At 45.8% G+C, this 21,510-nt stretch overlaps 1 protein-coding gene across 2 annotated transcripts in view; it reads right to left on the reverse strand.

Moving 5' to 3' along the window:
• The window catches only part of MFGE8 (milk fat globule EGF and factor V/VIII domain containing), a 148,900-nt gene extending 131,737 nt beyond the window's left edge, over positions 1-17,163 (reverse strand). Inside the window, exon 1 of one of the 2 annotated variants that reach the window (XM_089687672.1) lies at positions 16,958-17,163. In XM_089687672.1, the coding sequence (XP_089543798.1) occupies positions 16,958-17,042 (85 nt within the window). In that variant the 5' untranslated portion in view covers positions 17,043-17,163. The remainder of the gene's footprint in view (positions 1-16,957) is intronic. The other variant, XM_089687673.1, reaches the window with a different exon arrangement.
• Positions 17,164-21,510: the final 4,347 nt, after the last annotated feature.

The raw sequence follows: 21,510 nt of genomic DNA on the forward strand, positions 1-21,510 counted from the left end.
TTGCAGCAACACTTGAAAGTTAGTTCAGGGGCCTCCCATTTCTCTTGATCATTGCGGAGATATTTCTACACCTTTATTGGAGGCCACCTCTCTATAAAACGTCTCACAGCTGACAATGCATACTGTGTCAGAGCAAAAACCATGAGGTCAAGGAACTGCCTGCAGAGCTCAGACACAGGATTATTACAAGGCACAGATTAGGGGAAGGCTACGCTGAAGGCTCCCAAGAGCACAGTGGCCTCCATAATTATCCAGTGGAAGAAGTTTGGCATGGAAGCCTCTCCTCAGTGCGAAACACCTGAAAGCCCACTTGTGTTAAGTTGTTGTAAACCCAAAAAAGATCCACACAGATCGCTCCCAAAAAAGCTGGACACTTTTACTGTAGTGCTCTACTTTCAATTAGTACCTGCTAGTTACACAGTACAAGTGTCCAGGCCTTGAGGGGTTAATTGTGAACCTCCTGCTCAACTCTCTTCCCGGCAGCTGTGGGGTTAAATCTGTGTGAGGCTATTTGGCTCCACTTCATTGATAAAGATGACCTATAAAAGCATGAAACCCCCTCCTCCTCCATTAGCAGAGATAAGGACATAGTGTCGGCAGGGTCCCATGTTAGCAGAGATAAGGACATAGTGTCAGCAGGGTCCCATGTTAGCAGAGATAAGGACATAGTGTCGGCAGGGTCCCATGTTAGCAGAGATAAGGACATAGTGTCGGCAGGGTCCCATGTTAGCAGAGATAAGGACATAGTGTCGGCAGGGTCCCATGTTAGCAGAGATAAGGACATAGTGTCGGCAGGGTCCCATGTTAGCAGAGAGAAGGACATAGTGTCAGCAGGGTCCCATGTTAGCAGAGATAAGGACATAGTGTCAGCAGGGTCCCATGTTAGCAGAGGTAAGGACATAGTGTCAGCAGGGTCCCATGTTAGCAGAGATAAGGACATAGTGTCGGCAGGGTCCCATGTTAGCAGAGATAAGGACATAGGGTCGGCAGGGTCCCATGTTAGCAGAGATAAGGACATAGTGTCGGCAGGGTCCCATGTTAGCAGAGATAAGGACATAGTGTCGGCAGGGTCCCATGTTAGCAGAGGTAAGGACATAGTGTCGGCAGGGTCCCATGTTAGCAGAGGTAAGGACATAGTGTCGGCAGGGTCCCATGTTAGCAGAGGTAAGGACATAGTGTCGGCAGGGTCCCATGTTAGCAGAGATAAGGACATAGTGTCAGCAGGGTCCCATGTTAGCAGAGGTAAGGACATAGTGTCAGCAGGGTCCCATGTTAGCAGAGATAAGGACATAGTGTCAGCAGGGTCCCATGTTAGCAGAGATAAGGACATAGTGTCAGCAGGGTCCCATGTTAGCAGAGATAAGGACATAGTGTTGGCAGGGTCCCATGTTAGCAGAGGTAAGGACATAGTGTCAGCAGGGTCCCATGTTAGCAGAGATAAGGACATAGTGTCAGCAGGGTCCCACTGAGTAAACCCCGACAGCTGCGGGAGGATCTGTGTTGATGGCTGCGGGACACACGACCCCGTCTCTCATGTTCATGTACGACAGTCCTAATTAGTCTGTCAGTCACCGGAGAGGGGGTGTGGCGACACAATTGTTTTTTTTATGCGTCAGGTTTTTCTACTGTAGGAAAGCAGAGAGGATTTCAGATGACTGGCTGCTCCTTTCCTGGCCAGAATGGTGGCAAGTGACTTCTGCCGCTATGCGGTGTGAGGTAAACTGGTCATTTCAATTTAAATTTTTTGGGTTTACAAACACTTTAAAAGTAATTCAAGCTATAGATTGATCAGGGTTTGCAAAAAAAAAAAAAAAAAATCACCTAAAGGACTCTCAGACTGTGAGGAACAAAATTCTCTAGTCTCACATAACCAAGATTGAACGGTTTGACCTCAATTCTAACCATTATGTTAGGTGGAAACCAAGCACTGCTCATCGCCTGCCCAATACCATCCCAACAGTGAAGCATGGTGGTGGAAGCATCAAGCTGTGGGGGTGTTCTTCAGCAGCAAGGACTGGGAGACTGGTCAGTGTTGAGGGAAAGCTAAATGGAGCAAAGCACAAATATACCCTTAACCTGTTCCACACAGCTCAGGACCCCAGACTGGGCAGAAGGCTCACCTTCCAACATGACAGTGATCCTAAGCGCACAGCCAAGACAACACAGGAGTGGCTTAGGGACAACTCTGTGAATGTCCCAGAGTAGCCCAGCCAGAGTCCTGACTTGAAACCTACTGAACATTTCTGGAGAGACCTGAAAATAGCTGTCCACCGACCGTCCCCATCCAACCTGACAGAGCTTGAGAGGATTTGCAAAAGAAAAATGGCAGAAAATCCCCCTAATCCAGGTGTGCAAAGCTTGTCACATCATACCCAAAAAGACTCGAGTCTGTAATGGCTGCCAAAGGTGCTTCAACAAAATACTGAGTAAAGGGTCTGAATACTTAAGTACATGTCATATTTCAGGTTTTTTTTTTCTTTTTATTAAATTCACAGACATTTCTAAAATTCTGTTTTCACTTTGTTATTATGGGGTACTGAGTGTAGATTAAGGAGGAAAAAATGAATTGAAACAATTGTAGTATCAGACTGCAACATAAAATTAAAAAAAGGGAATGGGGGGTCTGAATACTTTATGAAATCATTATACATAAGATCCATTACATCCATTTAATGCAATGAATTTATAAAGCTTGCCTGAATGTCAGAAAAAAGGAGTCAGAGAGATGAAATTACGCTCTGCGGAGCTCAGCGAGGAGAGTTTTGAGAGCTGACTGGAGAGAAGAGACATACCCCCTCCACACAGCTCACAGAAACAAGATAGAGAATAAACAGGTGGCGCACACGCCTAGTGCGTTATCCAAGGTTTATTGAAAGGGATGAAAGGTAAAAACATACTCACAGACGAAGCATGTACCTAAAAAGCATTTGCATAATGACGATGGCCTCAACGGCAAGCAAGGTGTTCCAACTGTCAGTGTGGTCACATGACTGACGCGTTTCGGGGACAAGTCCCTTTCCTGATGATGATGATGGGAGCCTTGCTGGTGATGCCTGAGTGGGATGGTGTGGGAGTGTGCTTTATACCTATGTGTCAGGAATGGACTTGCCAATAGTGGTGGGACTCACCTGCCTTGTGGGCTGCAGTACCAGGGCTGGTCAGTGGGTGCTCTCAACAACCAGAGGTTCACTTCGGCAATTAGCCATCACCTGGGGCTGATTGCAGGTGGTGTATTTAAGGGATGGCCAGACCTGTAGTCTGTGCCTTGGTGTGTGTTTTTCCATGGGCCCCTGTACCTTGTAACCTGCATTCCTGTTTCTGCCTGACTTGTTGCCGACCCTGCCTGATCCTGACCTCTGCTGACTTCTCCTGTTTGATCCCTGGCTTGTGACCCTGACCATTCTCTGCCTGACCCCCTGTACCTACCTGTCCGTTAGTTGCTGTACCTGGCTCGTGACCTGACTACTCTCCGCCTGCTCCTCCTGTACCTACCTGCCCGATAGTTATCGACCCGGCCTGCCTGACTACGTTGTGCTCTATATGTGTATGTACCTGTGTATCTATACCAGTTTAGGTTTGTTTCACCTTGTTGTATGTATTTGTGTTAGCTTGGGGTTTGGTGCACTGCGTTTATATTTGTATTGTTAGTCTTAATAAATTGTCTTATTTATACCATATCTGAAGCCTGCGTTTCCCTGTCAGTCCACACACTTCTGGTCACACCCGCATCTCTGACACTATGGGGAAATGGCTGAGGCTGTCAATCTGCTGGAGCTCCCTCCTGTCACCATTTTCCTCTTGGTGTCAAGAAAATTTGTCGAAGTGACTCTGATGAACCTGGCTGATAGCAGAGGAATGAAGCAGCAGACAAAAATGACACTTAGAGTCTGGATAGTGTGTACTTGTCTGGATTGAGACAAGTACACACTATAGAGGGATATGCTTTGTTCATATTTCATCTCTGAAATTTGCAACCACTTTAATGCTTTCATCAAGACAACAGAACGCAGGAATAACAGATCTGTAAATAGATTGCTTAGCTGAATTACAGAAGATAACCCTAATAGTACTGGAGGTCTAGACAAGATTATCTTCCCTAAGAAGATTTCAGGTCCACAGATCCAATACAATGCAGAATAGTTCCTATATATAACCAGCACACTGCAGAACAATGTGAGACTGTGAAGAATAACAGGACAAACACTAGAACAATGGCAGCTGGTGATTTTCCCCACACTCCCCCAGCTGGTATTTTATGGTTTTCTAAATGGATAGGATTGGCCGGTAAAGATATATCAGTGTACAGATCCATCATATATCAGTGTGTGACTACGCACAATGTCGGGTTCCTGCGTTCTGCTCCCATAGGCCTGCTTGTGTCTGGTATGAGCTCATTCTCGTATGAACAACGCCCAGTACAAGTCCAGGAGAGCAGACAACAAGCTTCAGCTATAACTCCCATCCCACCTGTGAAAACTCCCTCTGTGCCTATTAATAACTAAGACTCCCTTCACAGTCACATGTAGGACTTCACCTCGCCTCTAATCCTCTCCATTCTGCCCAGAACACTACAACTGATTATTAGTAATAATATATTCGTTACTGGTAACAATTACAATAAACAGCATCTCAAAATTAGACACATTTCCTTTAGATTTACCAAAACCATATAATATTTTTATACAGGATTTATATAGCGCCAACAGTTTGCTCAGCGCTGTACAATATAGTGGGAGACAATACAGCAACAATACAGTTCAATACAAGAGGGATAGGAGGGCCCTGATCCTTGGAGCTTACAATCTAGAAGGGAGGGGCTAGTGGTACAATAGGTAAAACTTTGGGGGATGGAGTGGTTGGAAAAGTAGAGGATTCCGGTATTAGCAGAGGGCGGGATAGGCTTCCCTGAAGAGATAAGTTTTCAATGATCACCTAAAGGTAAGCAGAGTAGGTGATAGTCAGATAGATTGGGGTAGGGAGTTCCAGCGGATGGATGACGCCCTGGAGAAGTCTTGGAGACAGGCATGGGAGGAGGAGATAAGGGAGCTAGAGAGTAGGAGGAGCGGAGAGGACGGATTGGGTGATATTTAGAGATAAGATCAGATATGTAAATTGGGCAATGTTGTGGATGGCTTTATATGTCATTGTTAGAGTTTTAAATTTTATCCGTTGGGCAACTGGGAGCCAGTGGAGGGATTGGCAGAGGGGGGTGGAGGACACTGAGTGGAGGCCAGCGGAGGGATTGGCAGAGAGGGGTGGAGGACACTGAGTGGAGGCCAGCGGAGGGATTGGCAGAGAGGGGTGGTGGACACTGAGTGGAGGCCAGCGGAGGGATTGGCAGAGAGGGGTGGAGGACACTGAGTGGAGGCCAGTGGAGGGATCGGCAGAGAGGGGTGGAGGACATTGAGTGGAGGCCAGTGGAGGGATCGGCAGAGAGGGGTGGAGGACATTGAGTGGAGGCCAGTGGAGGGATCGGCAGAGAGGGGTGGAGGACACTGCGTGGAGGCCAGTGGAGGGATTGGCAGAGAGGGGTGGAGGACACTGAGTGGAGGCCAGTGGAGGGATTGGCAGAGAGGGGTGGAGGACACTGAGTGGAGGCCAGTGGAGGGATTGGCAGAGAGGGGTGGAGGACACTGAGTGGAGGTCAGTGGAGGGATTAGCAGAGAGGGGTGGAGGACACTGAGTGGAGGCCAGTGGAGGGATTGGCAGAGAGGGGTGGAGGACACTGAGTGGAGGCATTGGCAGAGAGGGGTGGAGGACACTGAGTGGAAGCCAGTGGAGGGATTGGCAGAGAGGGGTGGCAGATACCGAACGGTTAGTAAGATGGATGAGTCTGGCAGCAGCATTCATGATAGACTGAAGAGGGGATAGCCTGCGATGAGGTCGGCCAATGAGGAGGGAGTTCCAATAGTCAAGGCGGGATATAACAAGGGAGGGAATAAGTTGCTTAGCAGTTTCTGGGGTTAGGAACGGGCGTATCTTAAAGATGTTGCGGAGGTGAAGTCTACATGATTTGGACAGTGATTGGATTTGGGGGTGAAAGGGCAGATGGGAGTCTAGGACTACACCTAGTACCCTGGCATGAGGGGAGGGACTGATGGTTGTGTTAACGATATTTATGGTGAAGTCAGTGGAGGGGGCACGGGCGCGGGGGCGGGGGCAGGGGGAATATAAGGTCAACTCACTGCACACCTAATTTGTATGCAGTCAGGCGGGCCCTTGCACTATATAGTTTACAAATCTAAAGGAAATTGAACAAGAAAATTGCACAATGTAGAAATGTCACTTGTGCCGACTCTGGAAATGAAATTGTTACAATCCAAATGTTTTACTGGTTTAACCACTTCCTGTCCGGACACTTTCACCTTCCTGTCCAGGCCAATTTTCAGCTTTCAGCGCTATCACACTTTGAATGACAATTGCGCGGTCATGCAACACTGCACCCATATGAATTTTTTAGCATCTTTGTGAGACAGGTAAAGCTTTATTTTGGTGGTATTTATTCACCACTGGCAATTTTTTGCTATAAAAATAAAGTAGTCCAAACATTTTGAAAAGAAAAGTGTATTTATTCACCCCTGGGATGTTTATTTTTTTTTGCTATGTAAATGAAAAAGTCCAAAAAGTTTGAAAAAAAGTGGTTTTCTTATAAAATTATGCAAATAAATAATATTTCATCATAAATCTTAGCCAAAATGTATTCAGTTATCTTTTTAGTAAAAAAAAAAAAAAAAAAATAACCCAAATTAGTTTATAACCAAAAATTATAATTTTTAAACTTTTTTTTTTACATTTTTTTTTCCAATCAGTGATCACATGATCGGGACCTCGCACCTCGTACGACGATCGGTGTTCCACTTTGTCCGCAGGACACAGCGGGCACCGGATCGCGGTGCTGCGCTCTCTCAGGGAGCGCAAACAAGGAAGGGGCAGGGATGCCGTTTATAAATGGCCACCCGACCCTGCACTGCCACCGTCCGGCCATTTATACACATGGGCCGGACAGGAGGTGGTTAAGAACCGGTTCATACCAATTTCTGTGTTCTGGATGTGTTTCTGCATGCATGTTTTTGATGTGCTCCGGTACATTTATGCATTTTTCATGCGTTCCGCTGCATTTTGTCCCGGTTCACATATATGCGGCTGTGTGGGCCGCGGTTTACGCAGGAATGGATTCCCATGCCTCGTAGGGAAGAAGTCCCTACAATTCTTCCGACGACACAGCCAGCACGGGGACCTCGGTTCCCAGTACAGTTGCAGTTTCCAGTGCGGGCGGCGTGCTATTAGAACGAATGGCACCCGCCCGCAGGTCCGCATTTCTCTGTGCAGCTGCACGGATTTTCATGCGGATCCGCAGCGGCACCACCCTCACAGATGTGAACCTAGCCTCAATGTCATGCAACACTGTACCCATATGAATTTTTTTGCATTTTTTTGAGACAGATAAAACTTTATTTTGGTGGTATTTATTCACCACGGGGATTTTTATTTTTTTTTTGCTATATAAATGAAAAAGACCAAAAATTTTGAAAAAAAAGTGTTTTTCTTATAAAATTTTGCAAATAAATATCCCTTGTGCTTATTTTGTATTTTGTTTTTGGGCTTTAACTACTTGCCTACCGGGCACTTTCACACCCTCCTGCCCAGGCCAGCTTTCAGCAGTCTCACACTTTGAATGACAATTGAGCGGTCATGCAACACTGTATCCATATGAAATTTTTATCATTTTTTCACACAAATAGAGCTTTCTTTTGGTGGTATTTAATCAGCACTGGAGTTTTGTTTTTTGCACTATACAAACAAAAAAAAGCAAAAAATGTGAAAGAAAAAAAACATTTTTGTTTCTATTATAAAATTTAGCAAACAGGTAAATTTTCTCCTTCACCGATGTGCGTTGATGAGGCTGCACTGATAGGCTGCACTGACGGGCACTGATGAGGCAGCACTGGTATACAACTTCAGCTGAGGATTATTATTATTATTATTATAATACAGGATTTATATAGCGCCAACAGTTTGCTCAGCGCTTTACAATATAAAGGGAGACAGGAATGTGAATGCTTTATTCCATACTGCACTCAGTGTAAACTGCCTATGTTCGGGACGGGGCGACTCTAAAGGGTCATACAGACATTGCGACACAAAAGGATGGATCAGCTAATAGCTGCATCCAAGTGCTGAAGGATGGGAAGGCTTAAAACCCCAAACCAAACATTTATTATATTGCAGATCACCAATTCTTAGATATGATGGCTGTATTAGTTTTCTTTTTTAGGCTTTATTTCCTTTACTTTCCCCTGGTGATCACCTGGTAAGTCTGTTCTTTTTCAAAAGAACAACCTGTCCTGCAAATGTAGCAATTAGAAGGTTGAGACAAATTAACCCCTGACAGGGGTGCGGATTTTATATTATATATATATATATATCTTATCCCAAAAGTAAAAAAAAAAAAACTGTTTGCCGTAACGGATTATAAAATGTTAGGCGGAGTTTGTCTTTCATGTTTTATTGTATGTAAATCTGCTAGTACATCTAACACTCCCCTCCCCCCAGACTGACAATGCTTCTGCCCAAAGGTGTTCCTGCATCCAGAGTGGGGGCGCTCTAATACAGGAGGTGTGTTACTGGCCAGATTACCAGGTGAAAACGGGGACAAAAAAAGAACACTAATGCAGCCACCACATCTAATAACTGATAGGCTGCAATATATTGCCAGCTTGGGTTGGGCTGGAACGTACAGTATATGTAAACCTTCACCTGGTAAAACAACCATTCAGTTTAAAATAGAAATAAAAGGGGAAATATTTGTGTACAGATATAGAATGATAAATACCTTCCCTCACCCTTTTATAGGTGATCACATACCCTCTGTGCTCAGTTGCATAAGAGCTGGGGGAGGAGAAACAGCAGCCCAATGATCTTGGTGTTTTTGCACTGAAGTCAAAGGGGGGGGGGAGCATTTCTACACTAAAGTCAATGGGGGGGGGGCATTTCTGCACTAAAGTCAATGGGGGAGGGCCTTTCTGCACTAAAGTCAATGGGAGAGGGCCTTTCTGCACTAAAGTCAATGGGAGAGGGCATTTCTGCACTAAAGTCAATGGGGGGGGCATTTCTGCACTAAAGTCAATGGGGGGGGCATTTCTGCACTAAAGTCAATGGGGGGGGCATTTCTGCACTAAAGTCAATGGGGGGGCATTTCTGCACTAAAGTCAATGGGGGGGCATTTCTACACTAAAGTCAATGAGGGGGGGGGGGCATTTCTGCACTAAAGTCAATGGGGGGGGGCATTTCTGCACTAAAGTCAATGGGGGGGGGCATTTCTGCACTAAAGTCAATGGGGGGGGGCATTTCTGCACTAAAGTCAATGGGGGGGGGCATTTCTGCACTAAAGTCAATGGGGGGGGGCATTTCTGCACTAAAGTCAACGGGGGGGGGCATTTCTGCACTAAAGTCAACGGGGGGGCCTTTCTGCCTTTCTGCACTAAAGTCAACGGGGGGCCTTTCTGCACTAAAGTCAACGGGGGGGCCTTTCTGCACTAAAGTCAACGGGGGGGCCTTTCTGCACTAAAGTCAACGGGGGGCCTTTCTGCACTAAAGTCAACGGGGGGCCTTTCTGCACTAAAGTCAACGGGGGGGCCTTTCTGCACTAAAGTCAACGGGGGGGCCTTTCTGCACTAAAGTCAACGGGGGGCCTTTCTGCACTAAAGTCAACGGGGGGGCCTTTCTGCACTAAAGTCAACGGGGGGGCCTTTCTGCACTAAAGTCAACGGGGGGGCCTTTCTGCACTAAAGTCAACGGGGGGGCCTTTCTGCACTAAAGTCAACGGGGGGGCCTTTCTGCACTAAAGTCAACGGGGGGGCCTTTCTGCACTAAAGTCAACGGGGGGGGCGTTTCTGCACTGAAGTCAAGGGGGGTCAAGGGTCTCATACATCAGCACACTGCAACTGAGTAATATGCTACTGGTGGGGGGGTGATTTTGCTCTTTTCAGAGAAGCAGACATCAGATGAGAACTTGAATAGTTAAAGGAATACACCACATCTCCCCAATCTGTGCCAGACGAGTCACGTAACTCAGCCAGTCACCGCCTGACTCCTGGAATAGCCTCAGCTGTGGCAGAGAACTGGCCGCACACCCTGCCATGCTGTCCCGACTCGTCTGCAGAAACTGATATTCACTGAACTAGAATGACGATTTTCCACGACTGTTCATTTCCACAATGAAGGACAATGAGAGCTGAAAACAACAATTGTTATGGAAACTCTGACGTCTGTAATAACTCGGTGAACTGGAATATAAACACTCAATGCACCAAGTTACAACTCGCGTTATGTGCCATAATAAGTGGGATTTTCAGTTCTCATTGTCAAAAATAACAGAAACTAAGGAAAAATAATCGTTATGGTGTCGTGAAATCGTCACTTTCTTTTGGATTACGGGAAAGAAACACTTTACACACAAATTATGAAATAAATGAAGGCGAGAACTGTACATGTCCGGACAATTGGTCTCATTTCTCTTCTAGTCCTTACCCGCTTGCGGACTGACCGCAGTATATTTACAGAGGGCAGAGGCTGCAGCTGGGGTGGATCGAGTGCATGTACATGATCCAGCTCTTCCAGGTATAGGCACACAGATATGCACCCTCCCGCCCCATCTGTGCTGTGATTTGCTACAGCACAAGTTTGGCAGCCAATGATTTATGGTTGAGACCTGCTGACCAGATGACAGCATAGAGCCCTGTGTTTACAAACAACACAGGGCTCTGAACACAGAATGAGAGTAATACAGGGAGAAAAAACAGACGCATCTACAGTACTAGTAAAAGCAGCATTACACATCAGTAGGCACACAGTTAACCATTTGATTGTCCCTAGATGTTAACTCCTTGGCGCCGGCGCCTCCCGGCCCTTTAAGGGTTTCAGAAGCCGGGGGCGGGGTTTAGGGTCATGCGACCGCCGTGATACGCCGTCACGGTGGTCACGTGATCGGGAAAGGTCCTGATCGAAAGAGGAGATCGGGACCTTTCCGTGAGTACCGAAAATGTGTGCTGGATGGGCGCAGGGCGCACGCTCTATGCACATATGTTTTTATTTTTATAGCCCGCAAATGTGCGGCCGCTCAGCGTCTAGGCCCAGACACTGGGAGCCCGCACATTTGCGTTCGGTCGGCGCCAGGAGTTTAAACTATTCCCAGTCAATGTCATTAGTACCCACCCAACACGTACTCTTCGCTCCTCACAAGACCTCCTACTCTCCAGTTCCCTGGTCTCCTTCTCCCATGCCAGACTCCAGGACTTCTCCAGGTCTTCCCCCATCCTCTGGAACTCACTACCCCAATCCATCAGACTGTCACCTACCCTCCTCACCTTTAGGCGCACCCTGAAAACCCATCTCTTCAGGGAAGCCTACCCCACCCTCACCTAACAGCCGATCTTCTACCACTCCATCCCCCACAGCCATTTCTTCCTGTACCACTATCCCCTCCCTCCTAGACTGTAAGCTCCAAGGAGCAGGGCCCTCGAACCCCTCGTGTATTATATTGTTACTGTATTGTCTCATGTACTGTCCCCCACTATAATGTACAGCGCTGAGCAAACTTTTTGGCGCTATATAAATACTGTATAATAATAATAGTACAGTGACTGTGTATAGTATTAGCACTGATCACTGTATTAGTGTCACTATTGATGTCATGTCAGTTGGTGTACCTCCCAGTTAGTGTCAGCTGCCGCCAGATTGCCCGAAGCACTATCACAGTCCCACTATAAGTCACTGATTACTGCCATCAGTAGTATAAAAAAAAAAAAAAAAACACAAAAAAACAGTATATATACACACCATAGTTTGTAGACGCTGTAATGTTCTCACAAACCAATCAATACACACTTATTGGAATTTTTTTTTACCAAAGTAATTTAGCAGAATACATTTTGGCCTAAATGTAAGAACAAATTAGATTTTTAATTGGATATGTTTTATAACAGAAAGGTAGAAAATATCTTGTTATTCAGCATTTTCGGTCATTTTTCATTTAATAAAAAACAAATCAAAGACCACCAAAAGAAAGCCCTATTTGTGTGAAAAAGATTGAAAAATGTCATTTGGGTACAGGGTTGCATAACTGTGCAATTGCCAGTTAAAGTAGCACAGTGTTGAATAGCAAAAATGCCCTGGTCATGAAGGGGGGTAAAACCTGCTTGAACTCAAGTAGTTAAAGAGGATCTTTAGGGCTCATGTACACTGCAGGATCTGTTCAGTGGTTTTTTCTGCAGCCCCTGAACTCCCCCTAATGTTTTCCTATGTGTCCGTGTACACATCGTCATTTACAGGCAGTTGAGTTTACAGGGATTTTTTTGGATGCACCAAACTTGCGTTCAGGAGTAGATTTTATTGGCGTTTCAAACGCTTGTAAATGCGGTTAACAGCGTTTAGAAGCGTTTGCGTTTAGAAGCGTTTTTTAACTGTTCCATGTCCAGATGCTGTCCGGAGCCTTTTTTTATCATCAGAAATGCATGAAAAGCGTTTTCCATGTATTCAAATGGACCCGGTACACCAGCACAGTCAGTTCCAGGTTTCGCGTGAAGGAAAAAAATAGTAGAACGTGCCGCATTATGCTCATGATGCTCATAGTGAATACAACCAGAAAAGACAGGTCATCTCAACACATACTGCTCTCTCTGCTTCTGCTCTCTCTCTATTCCTCTCAAAATGTCTGAAAATAGTTAATTTTTTACTGTTTTTCAGTGCATTCTGGGCATTTGGGAAGGTCTCCTGAGGTAATCTTTTAAAAAATAATTCTAAACACAAAAAGGTGCATAAACACGGTATGCAAACTCAGTTTTTTTAACCTACGTTTTCCCTCAGTCAGTTTCCATCGTTCAGAAGAGTTTTCCAAACGCCCCGTGTACATGAGCCCTTAGTCAAAAAAAAAAAAAAAAGAAGAAAAATCAAAGTCAGCAGCTACAAATACTGTAGCTGCTGACTTTTAAGAAACACATTTACCAGTCATAGGCAAAACTTATTTTTTTCCAGTTTGAAGGGAATAAGGGAGGGTTAGAACCCTTTGGGTTTTTTTCTGTGTCCAATTGGGGAGATTTCCCTTCACTTCCTGTCCCTGCCAAAGTGAGGAAACCCCTAGCTGTCATCAAAACTAGTGTCCACATTGGAAGATTTCCCATCTATTCCTGTTCTGGGGACAACCCAAAATTCTAGATTTTTTTTAATTTTATTTTTATTCAGGTACTTATATAGCGCCGTCAATTTACACAGCGCTTTACATATATATTGTACATTCACATCAGTCCCTAACGCTCAAGGGGTGTACAATCTAAGGTCCCTAACTTACATTCATACATACACATACTGGGGACAATTTAGAAAGGATCCAATTAACCTACCAGCATGTCTTTGGAGTGTGGGAGGAAACCAGAGTACCCGGAGGAAACCCACACAGGCACAGGGAGAACATGCAAACTCCAGGCAGGTGGTGCCATGGTTGGGATTCGAACCAACAACCCTAGTGACAGGTGTTCTATTCCCTCTTCATTCCATCCAAAACCAAATTTAAAAAAAGTGTTGCCTTTAGTTATACTTTAAAAGCAAACAAAAACTTTATCTTCTAATAATATTCTCATATTCTGGGAATTTTCGCACAAATTTTCCTAAGAATATTATTTTGACATTCTACCGGCTTTGATGGCTGAAACAAAAAAAGATGACCAGCTGATCCCTAATCATTCAATATAAACACCAAAGGTAGAAAAGGAGGACAATGTGACTTTTCAGGTTCTATTGAGAAGAATACAACATGTAAACACAGATACTTATCAGCAGAACCTGGGAGCCCCATTGTCCTCCTCTCTCCTTCAGTAATCCTAAATGATTAAATGATTCTGAATCCTTTGAAATAAGATCAGATACTTGGCAGGTAATGAACCAGCCGGGTAACGTCCTCCACTAACATGCTACAAAGTACAGCACCTCCTTCCACAATCATTACATTATTCACAAAAAGCAACATTTGTATCGGTCATGGAATAAACGCCGTCCCATATGTCTTCACCTTTCAGTGTGCACTTCTCCAGACCCTCTAAATACAGTAATATCTCGGTTTAGGAACGCCTCGGTTAAAGCAATTTTCGGTTTACAAATGAAAATCCACTGAAAATAATGCCTCGGTTTACAAATTGTGTATGAATTTTTTTTGCAATACGAAGTGTATGTCAGTGCTGATTTTTAAATGCAATTGCTGGCTCTTTTTTTTTTTTCTTCACTATAGCTCACAGAATTAGCTGTCACTTTCCCCAAAGTTAACAGAAATGTTTCTTTTAAGAAACTAAAAAGAAACATTGTTCCCCCCCCCTTTCCTGACCGGCCATGCTCTGAAAAGGGTCTGGTATGGATTTTGGTTGAGGACCCCACGCCACTTTGTTTTAAATTTTGGCGTGGGAGTTCCCCTCAAAATCCATACCAGACACGAAGGGCTTGGTATGGATAAGAAGGGGGACCCCATGCAGTTTTTTAAATTATTTTTTAAATTGCCGGCAATTCTTTTACATTCAGCTGTCAGTGGGGAACCCCGCCGACAGCTGAAATATGAACACATGGTTGTCACTACTAAAATGCCGCATGACTTGATAAATTAACTCATGCAGTATTTATTAGTGTTTACTTTTTTCTGATCTCTGGCACAGATTAATTGGTTTTCAATGCATTCCTATGGGAAACGGCGTTTCGGTTTAAGAATTTTTCACTATAAGAAAAGTCCTGCAGAACGAATTAAATTCTTATACCGAGGTATTACTGTATACTGAATTCCCAAGGAGTGTCCCTTATATCATGACTCACAAGATTGGCCAACACTTGCATATCAGGACTATAAAATGAGTAAACAATACAAAGAGAAGACAGATAACCAACACTAAAGTGATATAATATTCCATTATCAGAGAACAGAATACAGCACTGCTATATCTAGGAGCATGGCGAGCCAGGACATTACCAGAACCCCCCCCTCAATGTGCCACCAGAGATACGGCAACCTGTCCTTCATTGTCCCATCACAGCCGTCATATTATGTGTCCCTCAATGTCCCACCAGGACCATGGTCTCCTTTCCCTCAATGTCCCACCAGAACCATTGTCTCCCATCCCTCAATGTCCCTCCAGAACCAATATCACCCCTCCTTCAATGTCCCTCCAGAACCATTGTCGTCCCTCCAGAACCATTGTCAGCCGTCCCTCAATGTCCCCCCAGAACCATTGTCAGCCGTCCCTCAATGTCCCCCCAGAATCATTGTCAGCCGTCCCTCCAAAACCATTGTCAGCCGTCCCTCAATGTCCCACCAGAACCATTGTCAGCCGTCCCTCAATGTCCCACCAGAACCATTGTCACCCCTCCTTCAATGTACCTTCAGAACCATTGTCACCCGTCCCTCAATGTCCCTCCAGAACCATTGTCAGCCGTCCCTCAATGTCACCCCAGAACCATTGTCAGCCGTCCCTCAATGTCCCCCCAGAACCATTGTCAGCCGTCCCTCAATGTCCCACCAGAACCATTGTCAGCCGTCCCTCAATGTCCCACCAGAACCAGTCAGCCGTCCCTCAATGTCCCACCAGAACCATTGTCACCCCTCCTTCAATGTCCCTCCAGAACCATTGTCACCTGTCCCTCAATGTACCTCCAGAACCATTGTCACCCCTCCTTCAATGTCCCACCAGAACCATTGTCACCCCTCCTTCAATGTCCCACCAGAACCATTGTCACCCCTCCTTCAATGTCCCTTCAGAACCATTGTCACCCCTCCTTCAATGTCCCTCCAGAACCATTGTCACCCCTCCTTCAATGTCCCACCAGAACCATTGTCACCTGTCCCTCAATGTCCCTCCAGAACCATTGTCACCTGTCCCTCAATGTCCCTCCAGAACCATTGTCAGCCGTCCCTCAATGTCCCACCAGAACCATTGTCACCCGTCCCTCAATGTCCCTCCAGAACCATTGTCACCCCTCCCTCAATGTCCCTCCAGAACCATTGTCACCCCTCCTTCAATGTCCCACCAGAACCATTGTCACCTGTCCCTCAATGTCCCTCCAGAACCATTGTCACCCCTCCTTCAATGTCCCTCCAGAACCATTGTCACCCCTCCCTCAATGTCCCACCAGAACCATTGTCAGCCGTCCTTCAATGTCCCTCCAGAACCATTGTCAGCCGTCCCTCAATGTCCCTCCAGAACCATTGTCACCCGTCCCTCAATGTACCTCCAGAACCATTGTCACCCCTCCTTCAATGTCCCACCAGAACCATTGTCACCCCTCCTTCAATGTCCCACCAGAACCATTGTCACCCCTCCTTCAATGTCCCTTCAGAACCATTGTCACCCCTCCTTCAATGTCCCTCCAGAACCATTGTCACCCCTCCTTCAATGTCCCACCAGAACCATTGTCACCTGTCCCTCAATGTCCCTCCAGAACCATTGTCACCTGTCCCTCAATGTCCCTCCAGAACCATTGTCAGCCGTCCCTCAATGTCCCACCAGAACCATTGTCACCCGTCCCTCAATGTCCCTCCAGAACCATTGTCACCCCTCCCTCAATGTCCCACCAGAACCATTGTCACCCCTCCCTCAATGTCCCTCCAGAACCATTGTCACCCCTCCTTCAATGTCCCACCAGAACCATTGTCACCCCTCCCTCAATGTCCCTCCAGAACCATTGTCACCCCTCCTTCAATGTCCCTCCAGAACCATTGTCACCCCTCCCTCAATGTCCCACCAGAACCATTGTCAGCCGTCCCTCAATGTCCCTCCAGAACCATTGTCAGCCGTCCCTCAATGTCCCTCCAGAACCACTGTGTCCCGGCCCTCCCCTCCAGTCCCCTCTGCCAGTCCCTCTCAGAGATCACACAGGTCCCGTAGTAGTAGGTGACAGTACCCCCTCCAGTCCCGATCCATGCACTCACCCCGGGCCCCCAGAAGCAGGCAGAGAGTGAGCAGAGCGCTGAGAAGCGTGGCCCCCGGCATGGTGCGGACTGTGGCCCCCGGCATGGTGCGGACTGTGGCCCCGGCTCTCCGGAGAAGGTTTCGGGCAGAGCTCACAGCAGTTCCAGATTGCAGTTTGTGGACACGTGACAGCCGAGCTCCGCCAATCAGCGCCGGTTGTGAGGCAGAGCCGGCTCCGGTCTGGATGCGGAGAGGTGGGAGGGGCCCAGGAGCGAGGAGGGGCGGGGCCGGCGGGGGGGATTTGTTGTGTCTGAAGACAGCGGAGTGAGAGACAGCGTGTACCGACCCCCCCTATGAGTCATCCATGGGCCCCTCACTGACAGGGACACGGGGGGGGACACTGGGTGTCACTTCACTTGTTGATTTCCTGTTTAAATTATTTCAATTGTTAAAGTGCCACCAACCCCCCAAAAAAACAAACTCCATGCAACAAGGCCTATTCTGACACTTCTACTTGTTTTGCTGCTGAACTACTTATACAAACCCCGAGCATTGTATGTTTTATAAGCAGAGACCCTAGAGAATAAAATGGGGGGTTTTGTAATTTTTTGTGTGATACGGTACTTTCACAGCGTTTTTTTGGGGGGGAAAAATACAATTTAATGGTTTAATGCGCAAAAAACAAAATATCATACTTAATTGTTCAGTAGAATATAAAAGATGATGTCAAGCCGAGTAAATAGATACCAAACATGTCAAGCTGCATACATTTTATTATCCATAGACGACGCTGTAAAAGCCTCTACAGGTGACCACATGAGAGTAATACAGGAGGTGGAGGTCTGGCGCTAGAATTTCTGCCCTCAATCCGATGCAAGCATGGGGGGGGGGGGGGGAGGAGCGCCTTAATTTTTTTTATACACTGTACCTTTAATTATTTTTTTATCACTTTTATTGTTATCACAGAAAATATTAATCTTATTATTATTATACAGGATTTGCTCAGCGCTTTACAATATAAGCGAGACAGTAAATTACAATACATTTCAGTACAGAAGGAATAGGAGGGCCCGGCTCGTGGAGCTTACAATCTAATGGAAGGGGGAAGTGATACAAAAGGTGATAGCTGCGGGGATGATCTGGTGGAGGTGGTTCAAGTACAGTTCTTAGGTGGAGGTGGGGTAGGCTTCCCTGAAGAAGTGAGTTTTCAAAGATCGCTTAAAGGCAGACAGGGTGGGGGCTGACCGGACATACTGTGGTAGGGAGTTCCAGAGGATGGGAGAGGCTCTGGAGAAGTCCTGGAGGCGAGCGTGGGAGGAGGTGATGAGGGAGCTAGAGAGGAGGATATCATGGGAGGAGCGGAGTGGGCGATTTGGCTGATTTCTGTGGATGAGGTCGGTGATGTAGCTAGGGGCAGTGTTGTGGATGACTTTGTAAGCTGTGGTTAGTATTTTGAATTTTATACGTTGGGTTATTGGAAGCCAGTGGAGGGATTGGCAGAGAGGGGCAGCAGTTGCTGATCGGTTGGTAAGGTGTGTGAGTCTAGCAGCAGCATTCATAATAGACTGAAGGGGGGATAACCTGTGTAACGGTAGACCAATGAGGAGGGAGATGCAGTTATCGAGGCGGGATATAACCAAGGCGTGGATAAGTTGTTTTGTGGTGTCATTGGTCAGGAAGGGGCAGATTTTGGAAATGTTCCGGAGGTTGAGGCGGCAGGATTTAGCCAAATATCTCCTGTGATAGCAACAGGCAATGACAGGTCCTCTTTACTGAGAGATCTGGGGTCTGTTAGACCCCACATCTCATCTCTGCCCTTCAAAGCTTCGAATCATACCAAGATCGTTATGATGCAATGCTTTTTTCACACCGCTAAGGGTTTGTTTAGAAGCGGTGAAATGCACTTCGCTTCTGGTTTCTCAGACCACAGAGATGACATAGGCCGTCCCAGTCTCCAATCAGCTCTATGGTCAGCTGGCAGAAGCTGCACACTCAGGTCTCCCAGTGGGATGGAAGAGCCGCAGAAGGCGACGGGAGCAGCAAGTACATCCCCTCCCACTGCTTGTAAAAGCAATCCAGCGGCTAATTGGTCACTAGGATTGCTTTTACAAGAAAGAGGACTTCCGGCTGAAAAAAAACAATACTGGGATGAAGCCTGCTGCTGCAAGCATCGTCCTGGTATAACCACTGAAACACAAGGATTTACAGGGACTTCCTTGGACAGCAAGTTGAACTCCAGGCGCCACAACATGTATATTAAGTGGATATAAAAAGTCTACACACCCCTGGTAAAATGTCAGGTTTCTGTAATGTAAAAAAATGAAACAAAGATAAATAATTGCAGAACTTTTTCTACCTTTAATGTAACCTATAAACGGTGCAACTCTAACTGAAAAACAAACAAATCTTTTTTTTTTTTTTTTGGGGGGGGGGGAGGGGAGTAATCATAAAAAACTAAAATAATGTGGTGCATAATCGTACACACCCTCTTATAACTGGGGATGTATCTGTGTTCAGAATTAAGCAATCACATTCACAATCAAGTTAAATAGCAGTCAGTACACACCAGTCATCATTTAAAGTGCCCCTGATTAACCCCAAATAAAGTTCAGCTGTCCAAGTAGGTCTTTCCTGACATTTTCTTAGTCGCATCCTACAGCAAAAGCCATGGTCGACAGAAAGCTTCCAAAGCATCAGAGGGATCTCATTGTTAAAAGGTATCAGTCAGGAGAAGGGTACAAAAGAATTTCCAAGGCATTAGATATATCATGGAACACAGTGAAGACAATCATCATCAAGTGGAGAAAATATGGCGCAGCAGTGACATCACCAAGAACTGGACGTGCCTCCAAAATTGATGAAAAGACGAGAAGAAAACTGGTCTGGGCGGCTGCCAAGAGGCCTACAGCAACAATAAAGGAGGAATATCTGGCAAGTCCTGGCTGTGTGGTACATGTGACAACAATCTCCTGTATTCTTCATATATCTGGGCTATGGGGTAGAGTGGCAAGATGGAAGCCTTTTCTTACGAAGAAACCAAGGTTGAACTTTTTGGCCATAATTCCAAAAGATATGTTTGGCGCAAAAACACTGCACATCACCAAAACAACACCATACCTACAGTGAAGCATGGTGGTGGCAGCATCATGCTTTGGGGCTGTTTTTCTTCAGCTGGAACTGGGGCCTAATGCAGGCCATAGACGGGGGGAGAAACCCGGCCGAAAATTCATCCAAAAAAATAATCGGACAATTTTTGGATCGTTAGTGGCTAAATTGGTCGGCCGGTTTCCTTGATTTTGACACTTTTTTTTAATTGTTCATGTTGGGAAAAAAAACGGCCGATTTTGCCCATTTTCACAGCAATGATGGGCAAATTGAATGATCTTTTTCCCAATTAAAAAAATGCGCATGAGCCGTGACCAAAGAAAAAGAAGAATAACATCTGTATCTATTTGTATCCATAGAAATAGATACAATGTTTGCAACCGCAATGCTTAGAAATGTCAAATCTATTAGCGGTGTCCCTGCAGAGAGCTCCGCTATGATATTTGACATTTAAAAGTATAAGGGTTGCAACATTGTATCTATTTGTATCCGAATAGAAACATCTGTATCCGAAATGGATACAAATAGATACAATGTTGCAACTTTTTCTTCTTATTATTCATATTCTATTTCTTCTTCTATTAAATGTCAAATATAGCGGAGCTCTCTGCAGGGACACCGCTATTATATTAATGGCCGGCCGTAGACCGGACGAAAATCAGCCGACTTTTTTCTACCAATGGCAACGTCGGCTGATTGAAAGACCGATTTTTAATTTTTCTAAAAAAAAATGGCCGGTTTTCTCCCCATCTATGGCCTGCATTAGTAAAGGTAGACAGAATTATGAACAGTTCCAAATACCAGTCAGTATTGGCACAAAACCTTCAGGCTTCTGCAAGAAAGCTGAACATGAAGAGGAACACAAAATAACGTGGGTTAACTGCATGTTTTTACCATCACCCAACCACAAGTGTAAATGAGACCTAAGGATCTGTTTAGGTCCAGGGGACTGGGAGAAGCAGTTTTAATTACTTGATCCTCTGCTTCCCTGGCAGCCCGGCGCTCTCCTACACTCTGGCAGTGGACTATTCGTTGGTGTCCACACATCCAGTGCAGAGACTGGTCTAGCAGTGCAGAGAGAGCCTGTAGGGGAGAACGTTAAGTAAAACTGCTTTTCCTGTCCCCAAGACCTAAACAACCACTTCGTGCTAAAGTCTCTTTTACATTTGCTCGACTTATCAGACATTAAAGTGCCACCTGCTTCAACATGCTTTTTGATGCTTCTTTGAAGCTTTGAAATTTTTTTTAAAACTTTGCAAATGCCGTGTGTGTGTTGATTTTCTGTCTGTTTTAAAGTAGTAACTTCCAGCTTTGCTGATACCCCACTCAGTAGTAACCCCCAGCTTTGCTGATCCCTCTTTAAGTAGTAACTTCCAGCTTTGCTGATCCCCCACTCAGTAGTAACCCCCAGCTTTGCTGATCCCCCACTCAGTAGTAGCCCCCAGCTTTGCTGATCCCCCCCGCTCAG

Source organism: Staurois parvus, unplaced genomic scaffold (genome assembly GCF_062004578.1).
Source record: "Staurois parvus isolate SC_StPar_1 unplaced genomic scaffold, SC_StPar_1.0 ptg000432l, whole genome shotgun sequence".
Taxonomy (NCBI): Eukaryota; Metazoa; Chordata; class Amphibia; order Anura; family Ranidae; genus Staurois; species Staurois parvus.